At 36.8% G+C, this 18,019-nt stretch overlaps 1 protein-coding gene across 1 annotated transcript in view; it reads right to left on the minus strand.

The window, feature by feature from the left end:
* Nucleotides 1-28: 28 nt before the first annotated feature.
* AKAP3 (A-kinase anchoring protein 3) overlaps nt 29-18,019 on the minus strand; it is a 42,047-nt gene continuing 24,056 nt past the window's right edge. The window contains exons 5-6 of the mRNA XM_024558225.3: nt 10,243-12,540; nt 29-344 (exon numbers count right to left, since the gene is read on the minus strand). Coding sequence (XP_024413993.2) covers nt 189-344; nt 10,243-12,540 — 2,454 coding nt within the window. The 3' untranslated portion in view covers nt 29-188. The remainder of the gene's footprint in view (nt 345-10,242; nt 12,541-18,019) is intronic.

Consider the following 18,019-nt stretch of genomic DNA (forward strand, 5'->3'; position numbering starts at 1 on the left):
CATGGACAGGAAAATCTGCAAAATCCAGTGACTAGCATAAGATGACATGTCTTTGATGTGAGTGGGATGAAGATAATGTTAGGGCTCTGTGAGGATATAGAGAGAGGAGCTGTGGAAGTGAGAAAGAAGGGAAGGGAAAAGGGCTGAGCCCACTGCTGGAAGAGGGGAAAGCAGTGGGTGGGTGCCCATCACAAGTTCTCCATCAACCAGTCCAGCAGCTGGAGCCGTGTAACGTTCCCCACTGCCTCGTCCAGCTGTCGCTCCTTCTCATAGCGCAGCACTGACTGCAGAACCTCACCTACGCTGCGTCCTTTCTCCACTGCAGCAGCTGAGAGCTGAAGTAGCTGTGGGAAGGAAAGAAAGCAGTAGTGGAGGGGCAGAATGTCCCGTAGACCAGTAAGGTGCTGTCAAGGCTAGAATAAAGAGGTCAGGTAGACTTTGAGGAACTTCAGCAAAACAGACTCTAATTAAATGTTGAGATTTCCTTAATTGTAAAGTTTGCTGGCCTGTTTGGCAGAAGAAATTTGGTTATATCACTCTTAATTTAAAGAAGAGATGTTAAAATCCACCTGTCCATGATATGGAAAATATGATTTCCTATTAAGAGTAAAATCTCCCTGCTGCCAGTGGCTGTTTGGTCAATGGTGTTCTTGCTTTCTAAGAATTCTAGTGTTCTTAAGTTCACTGTAATATCAAACAGTCCCCATCATTGTCCCAAGATCAACAAGGGCAGCAGAGAAATATGTTGAAGGACAAAGGTAGATGTGTTCCCATGCTCCACAGACCAGAGACCCCTGGAATGTTAGAGCAGGGGTTCAGTTCAAAGACCCATTCAGCCCTCATGAAAATGTTTCCCAAAGAGGTGAAGAGACTTGTGATACAGTGCTAGAAATTAGCAGAGGCAAAATTCATACCCAGGTCTCTGAGCCTGATGTTTACTTTTCTTATCAAGTATAAAATGAGAAAATTTATGCAAAGCAACCACTCTAATATGAACATAGTAGATTGCCATTCATCTGGAATCTTAGCAGCAAGAAACTAAAGTAACCCAAGTTTTATTTTGTGCATTATGCACCTGATTCTATGATAAAAAGTCAAAGAGCAAATAAACAGGCCAAATATCAGGAGCTCTTTCAGAAGGGAAAATTTCCATGTGAGAAACCAAAGTACATATAAATACTGTTGACACAAATGGAAACACAGAAAGTCTTGATAAAAGAAGCTATAAAAAACCAAAGGGAAATTGTAGAACTTAAAAAAACATCCAAAATGAAAACTTATTGGATGGGCAAATGAAGATAGAGAAATGTCAGTAAACTTGAAGATAGAACAACAGAAATTAGCCACATTGAACAATATAGGATTGATTAAACTTATTTAAAAATGATTAAAAAAATAAACAGATTTTGGGGTCCTGTATGACAATATTAAAATGTTTTATATTTATGTCATTAGAATCCTAGAAAGAGAGGGGGGAGAAGGGTGGTGTAGAAAAAATACTTAAAGAAATAATGAATGAAAGCTTCTTTAATTTGCCACAAGAAGCTCAGTGAACCTAAACTAAAGATAAACCCAAAGAAATTCACTTTAATTTCAATGTCTCTGGTTATATCTTGCTTGCTTGTTTGTTTTGTTGATTAGGTTCCACTTATAGGTGAGACTGTCACCTCAATAAATTCAATAAAAAGGAAAAAAAAAGAAATTCACTTTAAGACTTGTTATAATCAAATTGGTTAAAATTAAAGAAAAAGAAAAAATCAAAAGCAGCCATAGAGAAATGGCACATTATATGAGAACAATAATTTGAGTGACAACAGATTTCTCATCAGAAATCACAGAAGCCAGAAGGATACGGCACAACAGTTTAGAAGCACTAAATGAAAAGAACTAACAAGGCAGAATTCTATATCCAGTAAAAATATACTTCAGCAATAAATGTTAAATAAAGAAAATTTCAGATTAAAGAAAACTAAGAGAATTCATGATTGGAAAATGTGTTCTACTTAAGACCAAAGGACGCTATCAAAAGGAAACTGGGAACATCGGGAATAAATGAAGAACAACAGAAATAGTAAAAATCTCAGTATAAATAATAAACTATTCTCAGTTCTTTAAAATGTTTTATGATTGAAATCAAATATAACATTGTCTAAAAGTTTTTAATATGTGTAAATTAAATACATGAAAACTACAATATAGAGGGAAGTGTAAAGGGGCCTAAATGGTAAGATGTCTACCTTCCAGTTTAAGTGGCAACTATTTTCTCCAACAGACTCTGAAAAGTTAAGTATGTATATTGTCACTCCTAGAAAAACCACTAAAACACTACACAAAGAGATGTAGTCAAAAATACAATAGATCAAAATGGAATACTAAAAATAATGTTCAAACAATGCAAAAGAAGGCAACAAAGAGAAAGGAAGAAGATAAAGAATAAATAGGACTAATATTAAAATAGTAGACCTAAATTCAAACATATCAATGATTTGACTACATGTAAGTGGTCTAAACATACCAATTGTGAGCATGAATAAAAAATATGACTCAACTATACTTTGCCTACAAAAAAGACCTCACTTCAAATGATATAGGTAGGTTAAAAGTAAAATTATGGAATAAGATGTAAAATACCAATCAAAAGAAAGCTTGAACCTCAACATTCATGGTCAATTTATTTTTTATAAGGGGAAAAATAATTTGAAAGGGCCAGATATCCATTTTTATTTCTAACAAATGGTGTTGAGACAACTGTAAAAGAATAAATTAGACCCCTACCTCATATCACACATAAACATGAACTCAAAATGGATCACAGCCTAAATATAAGAGCTGAAATTTTCAAATATTTTGAAATAAAAAAGAGAAAATTTTCATAACTTTGTGTTAGGTCAGTGTTTCTCAGTCCGACAATACTGACCTTTTAGGCCAGATGATTCTTTGTTGTGGGACTGTCCTGTGCATTGCAGAGTGTTCAGCAGCATCCTTGGCTTCTACCAAGAACACTACAGTTTTGACAGTAATATATATCTCCAGACATTACCAAATGTCCCTTGGGGGCAAAACTACCTCCAGTTGAGAACCACTGAGTTATGCAAAGATATAACATCAAAACACAAGCAATAAAAGCAAACAGTGATAAACTAGATTTCATCATTAAAACTTTTGCTCTTGAAAAGACTTCATTAAGTAAAAAAAACCCCACAGACTGAGAGAAAATATTTTTAAATAATACCTTTGTTAAAGGACCTGTATCCAGAATATATAAAGAATACTTGTAACTTTATAACAAAGAAACACCACAGTGAAAACATGGGCAAAAGATTTGCATAGACAATTCAACAAAAATATGTATGAATGGCTAATTAGCACATAAGATGTTCAAATCCTTAGACAATTTTAATGTGTGTATGTCAAATTAAATCTACCACCAAATACCACCTTAATAGCTATGATAAATGTTGATGAGGATGTGGAGAAACTGAAGCCTACATAAACTGTTGGTGGGAATGTAAAATGGTATAATCATTTTTGGAAAACAATTTGGCAGTTTTAAAAGATATACTTACTGTAAGGTGCAGCAATTCAACTCCTTGTTGCTCAAGAGAAATGAAAATGTATGTGCCCACAAAGACTTGTATGTGAATGTTCATTGTAGCATTATTTATGATAGCAAAAAAGTGAAAACAATCCAAATGTCCTTTACTGGTGAATGAACAAACAAAATGTAATATATCTTCATAATGAAACACTATCCAGCAGTAAAAAGGAATGAACCACTAATATATACTACATCATGGATAAACCTCAGAAAACATTATGCTAAGTGTGACTGGCAAGATGTAAGACTATGGATTTTATGGCTCCACTGTGTAAACTGTTGGAAAGGTAAATATGTGATAGAAATCAGTTAATGGTTGTTTGAGGCTGGGGGTGCAAATAGAGATATGTAGCCTAGAAAATTCTGAGATTGAGACATAAGGAGTCCCTAATCATATTGATATTAAAACATATTATAGAATAACAATAATTATAATGATGTTCTAGCCTTTGCTGGTGTGGCTCAGTGGATTGAGTGTTGACCTGTGAACCAAAGGGTCACCAGTTCGATTCCCAGTCAGGGCACATGCCTGGGTTGTAGGCCAGGTCTCTGGTGGGGGACATGTGAGAGGCAATCACGCACTGATGTTTCCCTCCCTCTCTTTCTCCCTCCCTTCCCTTCTCTAAAAATAAATAAAAATTTTAAAAAATGATATGCTAATTTAAATCATATTAAAATAGTAAATAGCCAAACAATTCAATGAAAATAACAGAAAATTTTGAAAAAGAATTAAAGGTAGTTAACTATCTGAGAAAAAAAAAGATTGCATCACTATCTCACACTTTATATAAAAATAAATTCAAAATAGATCAAAGTCTTAAGTATTGTTTTTAGAAAACATAAGTATTGATGGGCACTTAGGCTATTTCCTGCACTTGACTATTATAAATAACGCTGCTATGAACGTTGGGGTGCATAGGTTCTTTTGAATTGGTGTTTTGGGATTCTTAGGGTATATTCCCAGCAGTGGAACAGCTGGGTCAAAAGGCAGTTCCTTGTTTAGTTTTTTGAGGAAATTCCATACTGTTTTCCACAGTGGCTACACCAGTCTACATTCCTACCAATGTACTAGGGTTCCCTTTTCTCCACAGCCTTGCTAGCACTTGAGATTTGTTTATGATGGCCTTTCTGACCAGTGTGAAGTGGAATCTCAATGTGGTTTTAATTTGAATCTCTCTGATGGTTAGTGATGCTGAGTACCCTTTCATATGTCTCTGGGCCCTCTGTATGTCCTCCTCAGAGAAGTGTCTGTTCAGGTCCTTTGCCCATTGTTTAATTGGATTGTTTGACTTCCTGGTGTTGAGTCATGTGAGTTCTTTATATATTTTGGAGGGCAAATCCTTGTCCAAGGTATCATTGGCAAATATGTCCTCACATATAGTCAGTTTCCTTTTCATTTTGATGATGGTTTCTTGAGCCGTGCAGAAACGTTTTAATTTGCCCTAGGAAATATTGCTGCATGGGATATCTGAAATTTTACTGCCTACATTTTCCTCTAGGACGTTTATGGTGTCATGACTTATATTTGAGCCCTTTATCCATTTTGAGTTTATTCTGGTATATGGTGTAAGTTGGTGGTCTAAATGCCCATCAGTAAATGAGTGGATAAAAAAACTGTGGTACATTTACACAATGGAATACTACACAGCAGAAGGAAAGAAGGAACTCCTACCCTTCATGACAGCATGAATGGAACTGAAGAGTATTATGCTAAGTGAAATAAGCCAGGTGGTGGAAGACAAGTATCATATGATCTCACTTATAAGAGAAACCTAATGAACAAAATAAACTAATGAGTGAAATAAAACCAGAGGCATGGAAACAAGGAACAGACTGACAGCAACCAGAGGGGAGGCAGGAGGGTAATAAGGATGGAAAGAAGGGGATGGGACTAATCAAGGAACATGTATGACTGACCCATGGACATGGACAATGGTGGGAGTTGATTGTGAGACTGGGCAGGAGAGAGCAAAGGGGGAAAAATTGGGACAACTGTAACAGAATAACAATAAAATATTTTTTGAAACATAAATATTGAGAGAGAATATGGGAGAGTTTTGCTAATATCTTGGAGTAAAGAATGTCTTCCAAAATATGACACAAAATCCAGGAAAATAAAAGAAAAATGTCTTAGATTTGGCTACATAAACATTTTAAAAATTCTATATGGCAAAAACAAATTGACAGAACACCAAAAGACAAATGATTAAAGAATATATTTAATATCACAAAGGCTAATTTCCTTATATATAAAACTCCTGGAGATTAATAAGAAAAAGAACAACAACCCAATAGAAAAATAGGCAGGGGGTATAAACAAACAATTCATCCATTAAAAAGAAAATTAAAATGACTCTTAAACTTATGAAAAGATAGTCAACCTCATTCCCAATAAGCCAATTGCAAAGGAAGGCAGCACTTGACAAAGATCACGAGTTTGCCACTCGCTGTTGATTAAAGTATGGAAAATAGGCACTTTCATACTGTTTTAGTAGATGTGCAAATTGGTGTAAGCTCTATGGAAGGCAACTTGAGGATATATATCAATTACACAAACAAACATTCATGGTGATCTTGAAGTTCCTTTCCTAAGTATTTAGCATATACAGATACATTTGATTGTGTGCACACAGCATTGCACTTAGTAGCAAAATATTGGCAACTGAAATGTCTATACACGGGAAAGTGGTTAAATACAGCACCTTCATACAATACAGTAATATGCAGCCATTAAAAAGAATGTGGCAGCTCTATATGTTGCAGAACAGAATATACATATTATACTATGATTTAAGACTTAAAATGAGATATATACACATAAGCACTTACTTGTGTATGCATATGTACTTCTAAAGAGATAACTATTATGTTGTAAGGGGCAGAGCCTTAGGTATTTCCCAGGGAGGGGCAACCCACGTTGCTTCATTGTGGTGCTGTATGTGCAGGAGGAGTCAGAGAGGGAACAATGCTGCTTGCTTGGCTCTCAGCCAGCTTTCAGTCACTTCCCCTGTGACCCACAAGCCAATTGGGCCCTTCTGGTGCTGATTCCCAGGTGGGTGGGTATATGTACGTTCTAGGACCCTGTGGGTCTCTCCAACAAACTCATGTGAGGCTGAGAGTTTCTCCCTCTGCTGCAACCCCTACAGGTTTTTACAGTCAGAGGTTTTGAGGTTTTATTTCCCTGCGCCAGAACCCTGGGTTATGCAGTCTGTCTCGCTCCCCAATTGTTCCTCCAGGTTTATCTAATACAAATGTGGGACTGCCCCATCTGGTCTGCCAGTCACCACCTTGCCCACCTGGACTTCTTCCTGCTGCCTTGCCACATCATCTCTGCCCTGGCTGCCCATCTCTGGCCCTCCTACCAGTCTGGATGAATGTTTCTTCTTTAACTCCCTGGCAACTGGACTTTCATACAGTGGCCCAAATGAAAGAAACAATCAAAACTCCACTAAACAAATAAAACTAAGCATAGAAGAGATAGCCAACCTATCATATACACATTTAAAAACACTGGTAATCAGGATGCTCACAGAAACGGTTGAGTATGGTCGCAAAATAGAGGGAAAAATGAAGGCTATGTAAAGTGAAATAAAGGAAAATAAACAGGAAACCAGGACTCAAATCAACAGTTTGGAGCAGAAGGAAGAAATAAACATTCAACCAGAGCAGAATGAAGAAACAAGAAATCAAAAAAAAATGAGGAGAGACTTAGGAACCTCTGGGACAACTTTAAACGTTCAAACATCTGAATCATAGGGATGCCAGAAGAAGAAGAGGAAGAGTAAGAAATTGAAAACTTATTTGAAAAAATAATGAAGGAGAACTTCCCCAATCTGGCAAAGGAAATAGACCTCCAGGAGGTCCAGGAAGCTCAGAGACTCCCAAAGAAGTTGGACCTAAGGAAACACACACCAAGGCACATCATAATTACATTACCCAAGATGAAAGAGAAGGAGAGAATCTTAAAAGCAGCAAGAGAAATGGAGACAGTTACCTACAAAGGAGTTCCCATAAGACTGTCATCTGATTTCTCAAAAGAAACCTTGAAGGCAAGAAGGGACTGGAAGGAAGTATTTGAAGTCATGAAAAGCAAGGACCTACATCCAAGATGACTCTATCCGGCAAAGCTTTCATTTAGAATAGAAGGGCAGGTACAGTGCTTCCCAGATAAGGTGAAGTTAAAGGAGTTCATCATCACCAAGTCTTTATTATATGAAATGTTAAAAGGACTTATCTAAGAAAAAGAAGAAGATCAAAAATTTAAACAGTAAAATGACAACAAACTCACAACTATTAACAACTGAACCATAATACAAAAACAAACTAAGGAAATAACTAGAAGAGGAACAGAATCACAGAGGTGGAGATCACATGCAGGGTTATCAGAGGGAGAATGAGGGAAAAGGTACAGGGAATAGGAAGCATAAATGGTAGGTACAAAATAGACAGGGGGAGGTTAGGAATAGTATAGGAAATGGAGAAGCCAAAGAACTTATATGTACTATCCATGTACATGAACTAAACATGGGGGGCGGGGAATGCTGGTAGGAGGGGGGTACAAGGCAGAGTGGAATAAAAGGGGAAAAATGGGACAACTGTAATAGCATAATCAATAAAATGCACTTAAAAAATAAGATAAGCAAGAAATTGGTCACAATGGTTTTCTCCAGGAAGAGCAATAGAATGGGAGATAAAGATGGAAAAAAACCTTAATTTTCACTGTACATCCTTTTGTGCCTTTGGATTTTGAACTATGCACATATTACCTATTCAAAAATGTATAAAAACTCATTTAAAGGAATTGGGCTCATGACTATCCTCATGTTATTGGGGTCAATCACTTGTGTCAGCATGAGAGTATTTGTTCACATTAATCCCTTTCCCCAAAAATCTAAAATCATTTCTGGGAAGTTTCTTTGATATATACTTCTCCAGCTGTTCTTAAAAATATACTGATATTCAGTGAGCATTAACTCACTAGTTGAAGTTTGGATGTGCTGCTGCTCATCCTTTCCATTCTTTTCCTTTAATAAAAGAGACGATCATCTTTATCTTTACAGTGGGCAAAATGTATGGGTGTGTGTGTGTTATTAGGAGGACTGCAAGTCTACTGTGTCCACTTTAGATAAATATATTACAGACATTTTAATTCAAAATAATCTAAAGCCAGAATGTATTATGTATTTTATATATGACGTGTTTGACTTAAAAGATGGCTACAGAATAAAAGCCTGTTTCACACATTGTACACATAAAGCTATGCTTCTTTTAAGATTATTTCATCAGTCTAAAGCTTTTGTGAATATAGCTCCCCTCTGTAAACTGCTATGTGCTAAAATAGTTGTCTGTTTTACAAACTGGTAAAACTGTAGTGACTGAGACTTTTACAGTTTGCCAGGACTCTTACAGATATTTGTAGGATTGGAACTCCACATTCTGTTCTATAGCCCGAAATTGAATGTACACACAGACCACCTGGTGATTTTGCTAAATTGCTAAAGTGAAGATTCCGATTCAGTAGGGCAGAAGTGGAGCCTGAGATTCTAAACTTCTAACAAGCTCCTGGCTGACACAAATGTTGTTGGTTCAGGGACCGCATTTTGAGTAGCAAGTCCACATATCATATAGTGTCTTGTTTAGGTTTAGTGTAGCGTACTCTGGAGGCTTTAAAATCTGGTGTCTTCCCAGTCATCAGATAAACCAAGTAGTCCAGTTGCAAGGTTTACTAATGCCACTTGTTAAACAGATAAAGCCTCTTACTTTATCTGTCCTCTGGTTTCTATGAGGATGAATTATTTTTATAAATAATCCCAGCCTCCAGTGCCACCACTTACTACTTAATTGGTAACTGCCATTGTTCTGCTTTTATCAGTTGAGACAATAATCAAAATCCCTAAAGGTATGTATGTGTGTTTGTATGTGGTAGGGATGGTCTCTATTTCTTAATTCCTCTACAGTAGCGTGAAGCAGCAACTTGCATAAATGTTCATGCTTTCCAGATTCAAAATCTCCCTTCAGTGAGCAGTTCTAAGGCCTACTGTGGGAGGAGCAAGGAGTTACAGGGCACACTTAATCAGTAATAACAGTGATAAGTTGATTTCCCCTTTGCCTTATTCTTTAGTCTTCTCAATTGATTCAGAACTTAGGATAGGGGGAAAAGGCATGTTATTTATCAAATATCTTCAAATCTCCAATACCGCCTAAACAACCAATTAAAACAATAACGATAGTTTTGAAAAGCTCATCAATCTAGATCATTCACAACCTACTTCCAAACTCCCTTAACACATCTCAGGATGCTTCCCCTCAGTCCCTTCTCATTCTTTGGGCACTGCTGTCCTATCCAAAATTCAGCCTGAAGCCCAGACCTTAAGCTGATTCTTTCACCAAGTCCCAAAGATTTTGCATCTATGAAATCCCACCAGTATATGTAGGAAAAAATCAGATTTGATTTGTCATATACCTCCACTTTTCCCCCTTTGATGTAACTCTAATTGGGCAAAATATAATTTTACTCTATTCATTATTTCTGCCAAGAGGCATGATCTTCAAATTCTTACTGTCCCCATTCTATCCTCCTGTGGCTATCTTCCCATTCAGAAAGAAGACAACTTAAAACCCCAATGAACAATTATCTTCCTTACCTTTTCTTGGATTCCTTCATCATCACCAGCAAAGTACAAAATAGGGACATTGAGCTCAGAGGCGGCTACCCATTGAAGTACGGCTTGGAGTTGCTTGTTCTGAACGCTATCAATTATGTTATGATTGCTGACAACCACTTTGGGTGCTGCACACCCTTCAGGGAGCTGTCCTGACATACCTCTCAATTCATTATGGATAGCTTGATAAGCATTCTGTAAGACAGCCTCCGCTGTCCCTGTGCCCTTGACTGGTAAACACTCATATAAACTATCAGGAAAGGTTGAAGTTGACCTGCTAGCATCACCAGACTTATCATCTCCCAGTTTTCCAAAGGGAGGGTCACAGGATTTGGCAATAATAAGACACAGCTTCATCACTGAGTCCATCAGATGTTCTACCATATCCCCATTCATGTGGCCATCTAGCTCATTGGCAACTATCATGCTCAGTCCAGGAAAGGTACCATCAGCCTCATCACCTTCACTTAGTTTTACGGGAGAAGGGGCAACAGGTCTTTTGAAGAAGTCTTCCTTAATTGGTTGTTCTGGCACCTTGGGTTCAGAGCTACTGTCATTCTTGAAAATGGTCTCAGTAAGTAAATTCCGGATAAAGTTGAAGAAAATGCTCTTTAGATCTTTCTTTTCTGCTTCTTCTTGGTTACCTCCCCCATGAGGAGACTTAAGGTTGTTCTCATCACAAACTACAGGGGACTTTTTGGTGGGAAAGTTGGTGCTACTAGCAGCATCAAGGAAGCTCTGTGCATCCATGCTTCCTCCCTGGGCAAGGTGGTACTGAATTAGAAGTAAGGCAGATACAAGCAGGTCCTTTGCCCAGGAGTCTGAATCACATATAAAATTCTCAGGATTCTCTAGGTGATGCACAGGAGGGCTGAGGTTGCCAATATCCAGAGGATATCCAAGGGGATATTCTGGTGTAAGGTTACACTGGTCATAGGGAGCTGCAAATGTTACACACTGGGAACCTGGAGATATTCCTTCTTTATTCTGACTTTTATGCCACAAGTTCAGTCCTTCTTTGATAAGGTGCTCACCCAAAGTTTCGGCACATGTCTTCTCTGGTTCACGTGGAGGACAGCATATTTTTTCCCTCAATTTACCTTCAGATTTCATTGTTGCAAAATTTACATTTCGGTTTTTAGGGTCACCCATTCCTTTCATGGAGACAAGGGAATAACTCTCTGATTTGTCCTTGGTTTTCCTGATATTCTCAGGAGGTTTCTTGGCAAACACCACAGTGTATAGCTTACTCAGCATAGCATCCATGATATCTGTGGCCTTCTGGCTTCCATGAGAGAAGAAACTTCTTTTCACAGCTGACACAAAGTCTGTATCAGTCATGAGAGTCCCTGTGACATTGTGGAGGTTCTTCATGAAGGAGTCAATGAGATCTGAGACCACGTCTTTTGCATGCTTGATCAGCACCCTCTTCAGCAGGATGGTGGCAATGGTCGTGTCCTTCACTTGGATTTTCAGTGTCTTCATGATGGAGACCATCATATCAGATACCACGCTGTTAGCATAGGTCATGATCTTTTGACTAAGAGAAGCTGTAAAGTCATCAGGCCTCTCTTGCCCACTGAATAACTTTCTCTCCCCAGGTAACGACCATCTACCCCCTTTAGCATCACCTGCATTATGAGATTCAAACACTTCTTTATAGAAGAAAGACTTTTTAGAAGCAGGCTTATCATCTGGACCCTTGTTTTCCTTGATCTTCAAAGTGGTCTTATATTTCAAATTTGAGGGACTATGTAATGATCCAAAGACTTTGTCACCAGGGTCAGGATATTTATCTGAGGTAGCATTCTTGGAACATTCGGCGACAGTCTCATTCACTAGCTCTGATGCCACTTTACTCAGGCTTTTGTTGAGTGGGGGTTCATCCCCCATATACAATGACTGGTGGACACATTTGTTTTCAGAGCCATCAATCCTTTCATTGATCTCCTTGCGGGCCATGGCTATGACTAAGTTTGTGAGGCGGTTAGCATAGAAGGAAACTTCATCTACTGTTCTTTCATTACCAGCTTGGGCACTGGGGTCCTGGAGAGGGTTCTCTCTGTGAGTCACTTCAAAATGAAATCTCCCTGGATTGCCCTTGTTGGAGGCATTGTAGTAGTCCACTAAGAAACCCTTGCATGGGCCTCCTGAGTCAGTCATTTCCCCACCAAAGGATGATTCTCCAGGCTTGAAACTAACATCTTGGAACCCTGCTGTACTTTTTTCCAGGTCTCTGCGGAGCCAGCTGAGCACTCTGACAGGATCAGTTGAGGCTTCCTTAAAAACAGACAAGGATTCATCTGACTAACACAAAATAAATATATGGGATATTCAGGACAACTCAAAGATCAGTTACAAAAATGGTTACCTTGCTCAAGCCTGAACTACTCCATCATCACAATAAAAATAAGCAATGTTTATTGAGCACTTACTATGTATCAGATACTGTTCCAAGTATTTTTACTATTATCTCATTTAATATTACTTTCACAGTAAATGTAAATGTTAGCTCTCTTATCATCCACATTTTACAGAGGAGGAAATTGAAGAACTGAGAGATTTAATTACTCATCTGAGGTTATACAGCTAATCATTGATGGAGCGGGAATTCCCACCCAGGCAACTCTGACTCCAGAGCCCATGTTTTTGGCCACTACACTATATCACACCTAACAACATATATCTATAAGATCTGACAGTCATCAGCTACACAGCTGAGTTAGCATTTGAACTAAATCAGATTTTCTTGTATTAATATTAATTACTATTTTCTATGATCTGTTTTTATTTAGGTCTCTTATTACAAAATAAATTTTTTCAAAAATTATAAAATTCAAGGATAATTGTGCATAATTGATCACTTTGCCAGACTATAAAAGCATAATCTGGATATGCTAAATGGCTTCCAATGACTACTTACTATCACTTAAGTTAATGATCTGATTTCTAATTGAGGAGTTAATATCTGTGGACAACTTATTAGTTAAGTGAATACAGATTCTTTGGTGGAAATTAGCTGTAATAAACACATACACATACTTATGTTTACATTTGGTAATCTATAATCTTCACTTGAACACAGGTTAAAATAAGAATTTATGTAAAATTGTTCTATTCACTGTCAAATGTAAAGAATCATTGTAATTACTGGAGTTATGTCTTCTGGAAGTGACAAGTATTGCCCATCTTTACAGATTAATTTGGTATTTTAATTACCAAGTGACATGTACTTACTAGATACTATTTGTTAAATGCTTGCCAGGCATTGTGTTAAATGTTTGCCAGGCATTGTGCTAAGTGCTTTACACACATTATTTAATTTAATCATCATATATACCCTGTAGGGATGGCATTACTCTTCCAGTTTCATAGGTAGAAAAACTGAGGCATAGAGAAGTTAAATAAACTCACTAGCATTTCACAGCTACTGCATGATGGGTATTAGTATTCAAATCCAGTTCCTATCCCAAAATTGGTGCTGTCTATCCACTGCTGTGTTTTGAAGACTTGGAAAGAAGAGAAAAGCAGTTGTACCAGTCCTCTATAGGGCTGTTTTAAGCTGCTTGTTGGCCCTAGTGTTTGGTTCAGTCTTACTGATTTTCTGAATATGAACAATGGCTACTATTGGGAAATTCTGTGCTTCAGTGGAAAACTATGCATAATTTATAGCATACCCTTCCACACTTTCTGATTCTAATTCTCTTGGAGCTACTTTACAATTCTGTAAAGCATAGATAACCGATAGCAATACAATATAATTCTTATCTATACACATGTTAATTCTGGCCAAAGAAGGATACAGTGTAGAAAAGGTGCTTCCATTTGCACATTCACTTCAATATTCCTGATCTACATATAAATGTTTTTTTAACTTACATTCTCCTTTGGATGACACCAGTTAATGAGTTAAGTACTATCTTTAATATGAGTTCCTTTTTATATAAGTAGAAGAGACTTTATTTCACCCTTCTCTGAAAATGATCATTAAACAGTTTTGGAAGTCTTCACCAAGGTGTCCAACAGATTCATCTAACAAGTGTAAATATCATCATGAGAGTAGTGTACCAGGTGTGTCTTCACCCCCAGAGGTGAACCCAAAGTAGAAATGGAACTCTGTACTGTTTTTCTAGTTTCAATTTTCTTCTCTACTAATTTTGCTTTTCGTTTTCACCTTGGTTCCTTTACAGCCAATAATCATTAGTGGCAGAAGTTATTGAGAATTTTGTTTTACTGCCTCACCGCTTGGTGATTCTTTAAAAAAGTATGGTTTGTAGAGTGCTATTCTCTGTTGGATGAGACACAACAGAAAATCTGTTTTGCTAGTATTAATTGCCTGTCTTAAGTTCAAATCAACTAAGAATTTTATGCCCATTTGGAAGGAGAAGATCTCTGGACAAGTGAGCTTTGTATTTCTGTTTTGACTTTTGATGTATGGCTTAAAGTTTATTATTTTTTAATTGAGATAGTCAGATGTATAGCATAATGATTTGGTATTTGTGTATATTGCAAAATGATCAGCAATAAATCCAGTTAACATCCATTGCCACACATAGTTCAAATTATGTTTTCTTGTGATGAGAACTTTTCAAATCTACTCTCTTAACTAGTTTCAAATATAAAATACAGTGTTATTAACTATAGTCACCATGCTTTACATTCTATCTCCAGGACTTAAATTGATTTAAAACTGGAAATTTGTACCTTTTAACCACTTTCACCCATTTTGCTCATCCCTCACCTCTGGCAACCACCAGTTTTCTGAACCTACGACTTCTTTCTTCTTTTCTTAAGATTCTACATATAAGTGAGATTATGTGGTATTTTTCTTTCTCACTCTGAGTTATTTCACTTAGCATAATGCCCTCAGAGTTCATCCATGTTGTTGCAAATGGCAGAATTTCCTCCTTTTTTATGGCTGAATAGTAGTCCATTATATCACATTTTCTTTATCAATTCATCTAGAGATGAACACTTAAGGTGTTTCCATATTTTGGCTACTGTAAATAATGCTGTATAAAACATAAGGATGTAGATATTACTTCAAGATAGTAATTTTGTTTCTTTCAGGAGCAAAAGTGGAATTGCTGTTCATATGGTAATTTCTACTTTAATAATTTCTTCATATGATTGTGAGTAGAATTAAATGAGATTAAGTAAGATAATGTACAAAATACCTTATATACTTAACATGGTGTATATCAGATAGATAATACTACTTGAACATTTCAAATAAAGATTAGATTTCAAAAGAGCTAAGAGAAAAGAGGAGCCAAAAAGCTTGATCTGTAGATTAGTACAGTGAGACATAATTAACCAGCTATGGAAGTACTAAATAAAACCTGACTTACTACATATATGGGGAAGTGGTACTCTGGGTGAAAAGAGAAGTTGTAGAAGAGCGTTGGCTAGAGATGTGTAGTGTGATTCATTCCTATCAGACCATGTAGGAGGTGTGGGGAAACTTCTGAGTTTCTGTAATGAATATTTTAAAAGTTGTTTTTTGGAAGCAAAGGACAAAAACAAGTGGAAATGTCCTAATGAACAATATTTAGCTTTAAGGGGAAGTTTTAGGGAAAAAAAGCTGCCCTTAATGCATGTCTAAGAAAGTGACAGAAAAGGTGGTGGAGTCAGAGCCAAAAAAGCATTCAAGAAATGGAAAGTTGGGTTCCAATGTAGATGCTAACCATCAGGAGGACCAACCTGCAGGATCAACCTGCAGAGGTGATTTAGGGAAGATGAATGATGTTTAACACTAGCTGCCTCTATAATGCAATACATACATAGTGCCTGTGAACAACGCGCAGTACAAAACACAGTACCAAACATATAAAGATGAAAGAAATATGATTTGCTTTTTGGAAGCACACAATCTATTGCAGAGCAAAACATGAACATAAATATTATTAAATGCTACGTGATCAGTGCTATAAAATAATAAAAATAGATATATTTAATGTTAGAAGAGGGACAATATTTTTTGACTTGGTAACTAGAGAAAGAAGTGATATTTCAGATGGACTTTTTAGCATTTTAAGTCAGATATAATAGGGTGGGCATTCTTGGCAACAAAATGACACAGGCAAAATCTGTTCTTTGGGATAATGCTATTTTTAAATCAGATAGCCCCTGAACTATCAGTGTCACAAAATAGAGACTTGATCGCTTTGTTTAGAGAGGGCATTCAGTGAGCAGCCTTCATTGCAGTGACTCAGGGACCCAGGCTCTGCTTTTGCATGGTTTCACCTTCTTTTGGGCCTTACAATCTTTTCTTCAAGCCAGTGTATGGGGAATGACAGATATCATGAAGGACTGCATGGGAAGCCATGATAACCAACTGCCTTAAAAATGCTAAGAACTAAAGGAAAGATGTGGAGAAAGTAAAGAAAATAGTGTGTGAACAAAAAGGAAATATCAATAAAGGGAGAAAACCTACAGATAACCTAAAAGAAATGCTGGAGCTGAAAAGTATAATAATGGAAATGAAAAATGCACTGGTGGGATTTAAAGGCAGATTTGAGCAGGCAGAAGAAAGAATCTTGGAGGTGACAAACATCCATTCTACCCATACTCCATTTTTCTTTGTGTTTTGAAAGCTTAATTATAGTATATTTCAGTGTTGGTCCCTGAGTTCATCTTAAGTTCACTGAACTTTGTGGATGTTTATATTCATGTTTCATCAGTTTTCAGAAATTATCAGCCATTATCTCTTCAAATATTCTCTCTGATCCTTTCTCTTTCTCTTCTCCTACTGGGACTCCCACAGTGTATATATTTGTTTGCTTGATGGTATCCCACAGGTACCTTTGGCTCTGTTCACTTTTCTTCATTCTTATTCCTTTCTGTTCCTCAGGCTTAATAATTTGCACTTTCCTATCTTAAAGCTTGCTGATTCTTTCTTCTGCCTGCTCGAATCTGCCTTTAAATCCCACCAGTGCATTTCTCATTTCCATTATTATACTTTTCAGCTCCAGCATTTCTTTCAGGTTATCTGTAGGTTTTCTCTCTTTATTGATATTTCCTTTTCGTTCCACACTATTTTCTTTACTTTCTCCACATCTTTCCTTTAGTTCTTAGCATTTTTAAGACAGTTGGTTATCATGGCTTTTTCAGATACAGAATCTGTTGACTTATTTTTCCTTTTTATTTTCCAAAGGAAAAAAATCTAAATAAAAGGCCAGATTAATGAAAATAAGGTTTATGCATGATTATATTTCTTGAGTATGCACAGAAGAGCAGAAGTTTAGTAGGAAGCACACATCAGAATAAAACAGAGTTGATTGCAATGATACTACATCTCAAATTCTAAACCATTTTCCACAGGCCTTTAGTCTTCAGTTTCCCCACATACTTTCATTTTATTTTTATTTTATTTTTTATATGTTGTCTATGGGAGACACCATTTATTTTTTATGTTATTAAATTTTGGTGGGTAACATTGGTTAACAGGGTCATACAGGTTTCAAGTATACAATTCTATGATATATAATCTATATACTGCATTATGTGCCCACCACCCAAAGTCAGGTCATCTTCCACCATCATATATTTGACCCTATTTACCATTACTATCCTCCCACCTCCTTTCCTCTGGTAACCACCACATTGTTGTCTGTCTGTGTCTATGAGTTTTGGGTTTATATCCTACATATGAGTGAAATTATATGGTTCTTAGCTTTTTATGACTGACTTATTTCACTTAGCATAACATTCTTAAAGTCCATCCATGTTGTGGCAAATGGCAGTATTTTGTCTTTCT

This window comes from Desmodus rotundus, chromosome 3, assembly GCF_022682495.2.
Source record: "Desmodus rotundus isolate HL8 chromosome 3, HLdesRot8A.1, whole genome shotgun sequence".
Classification (NCBI taxonomy): Eukaryota; Metazoa; Chordata; class Mammalia; order Chiroptera; family Phyllostomidae; genus Desmodus; species Desmodus rotundus.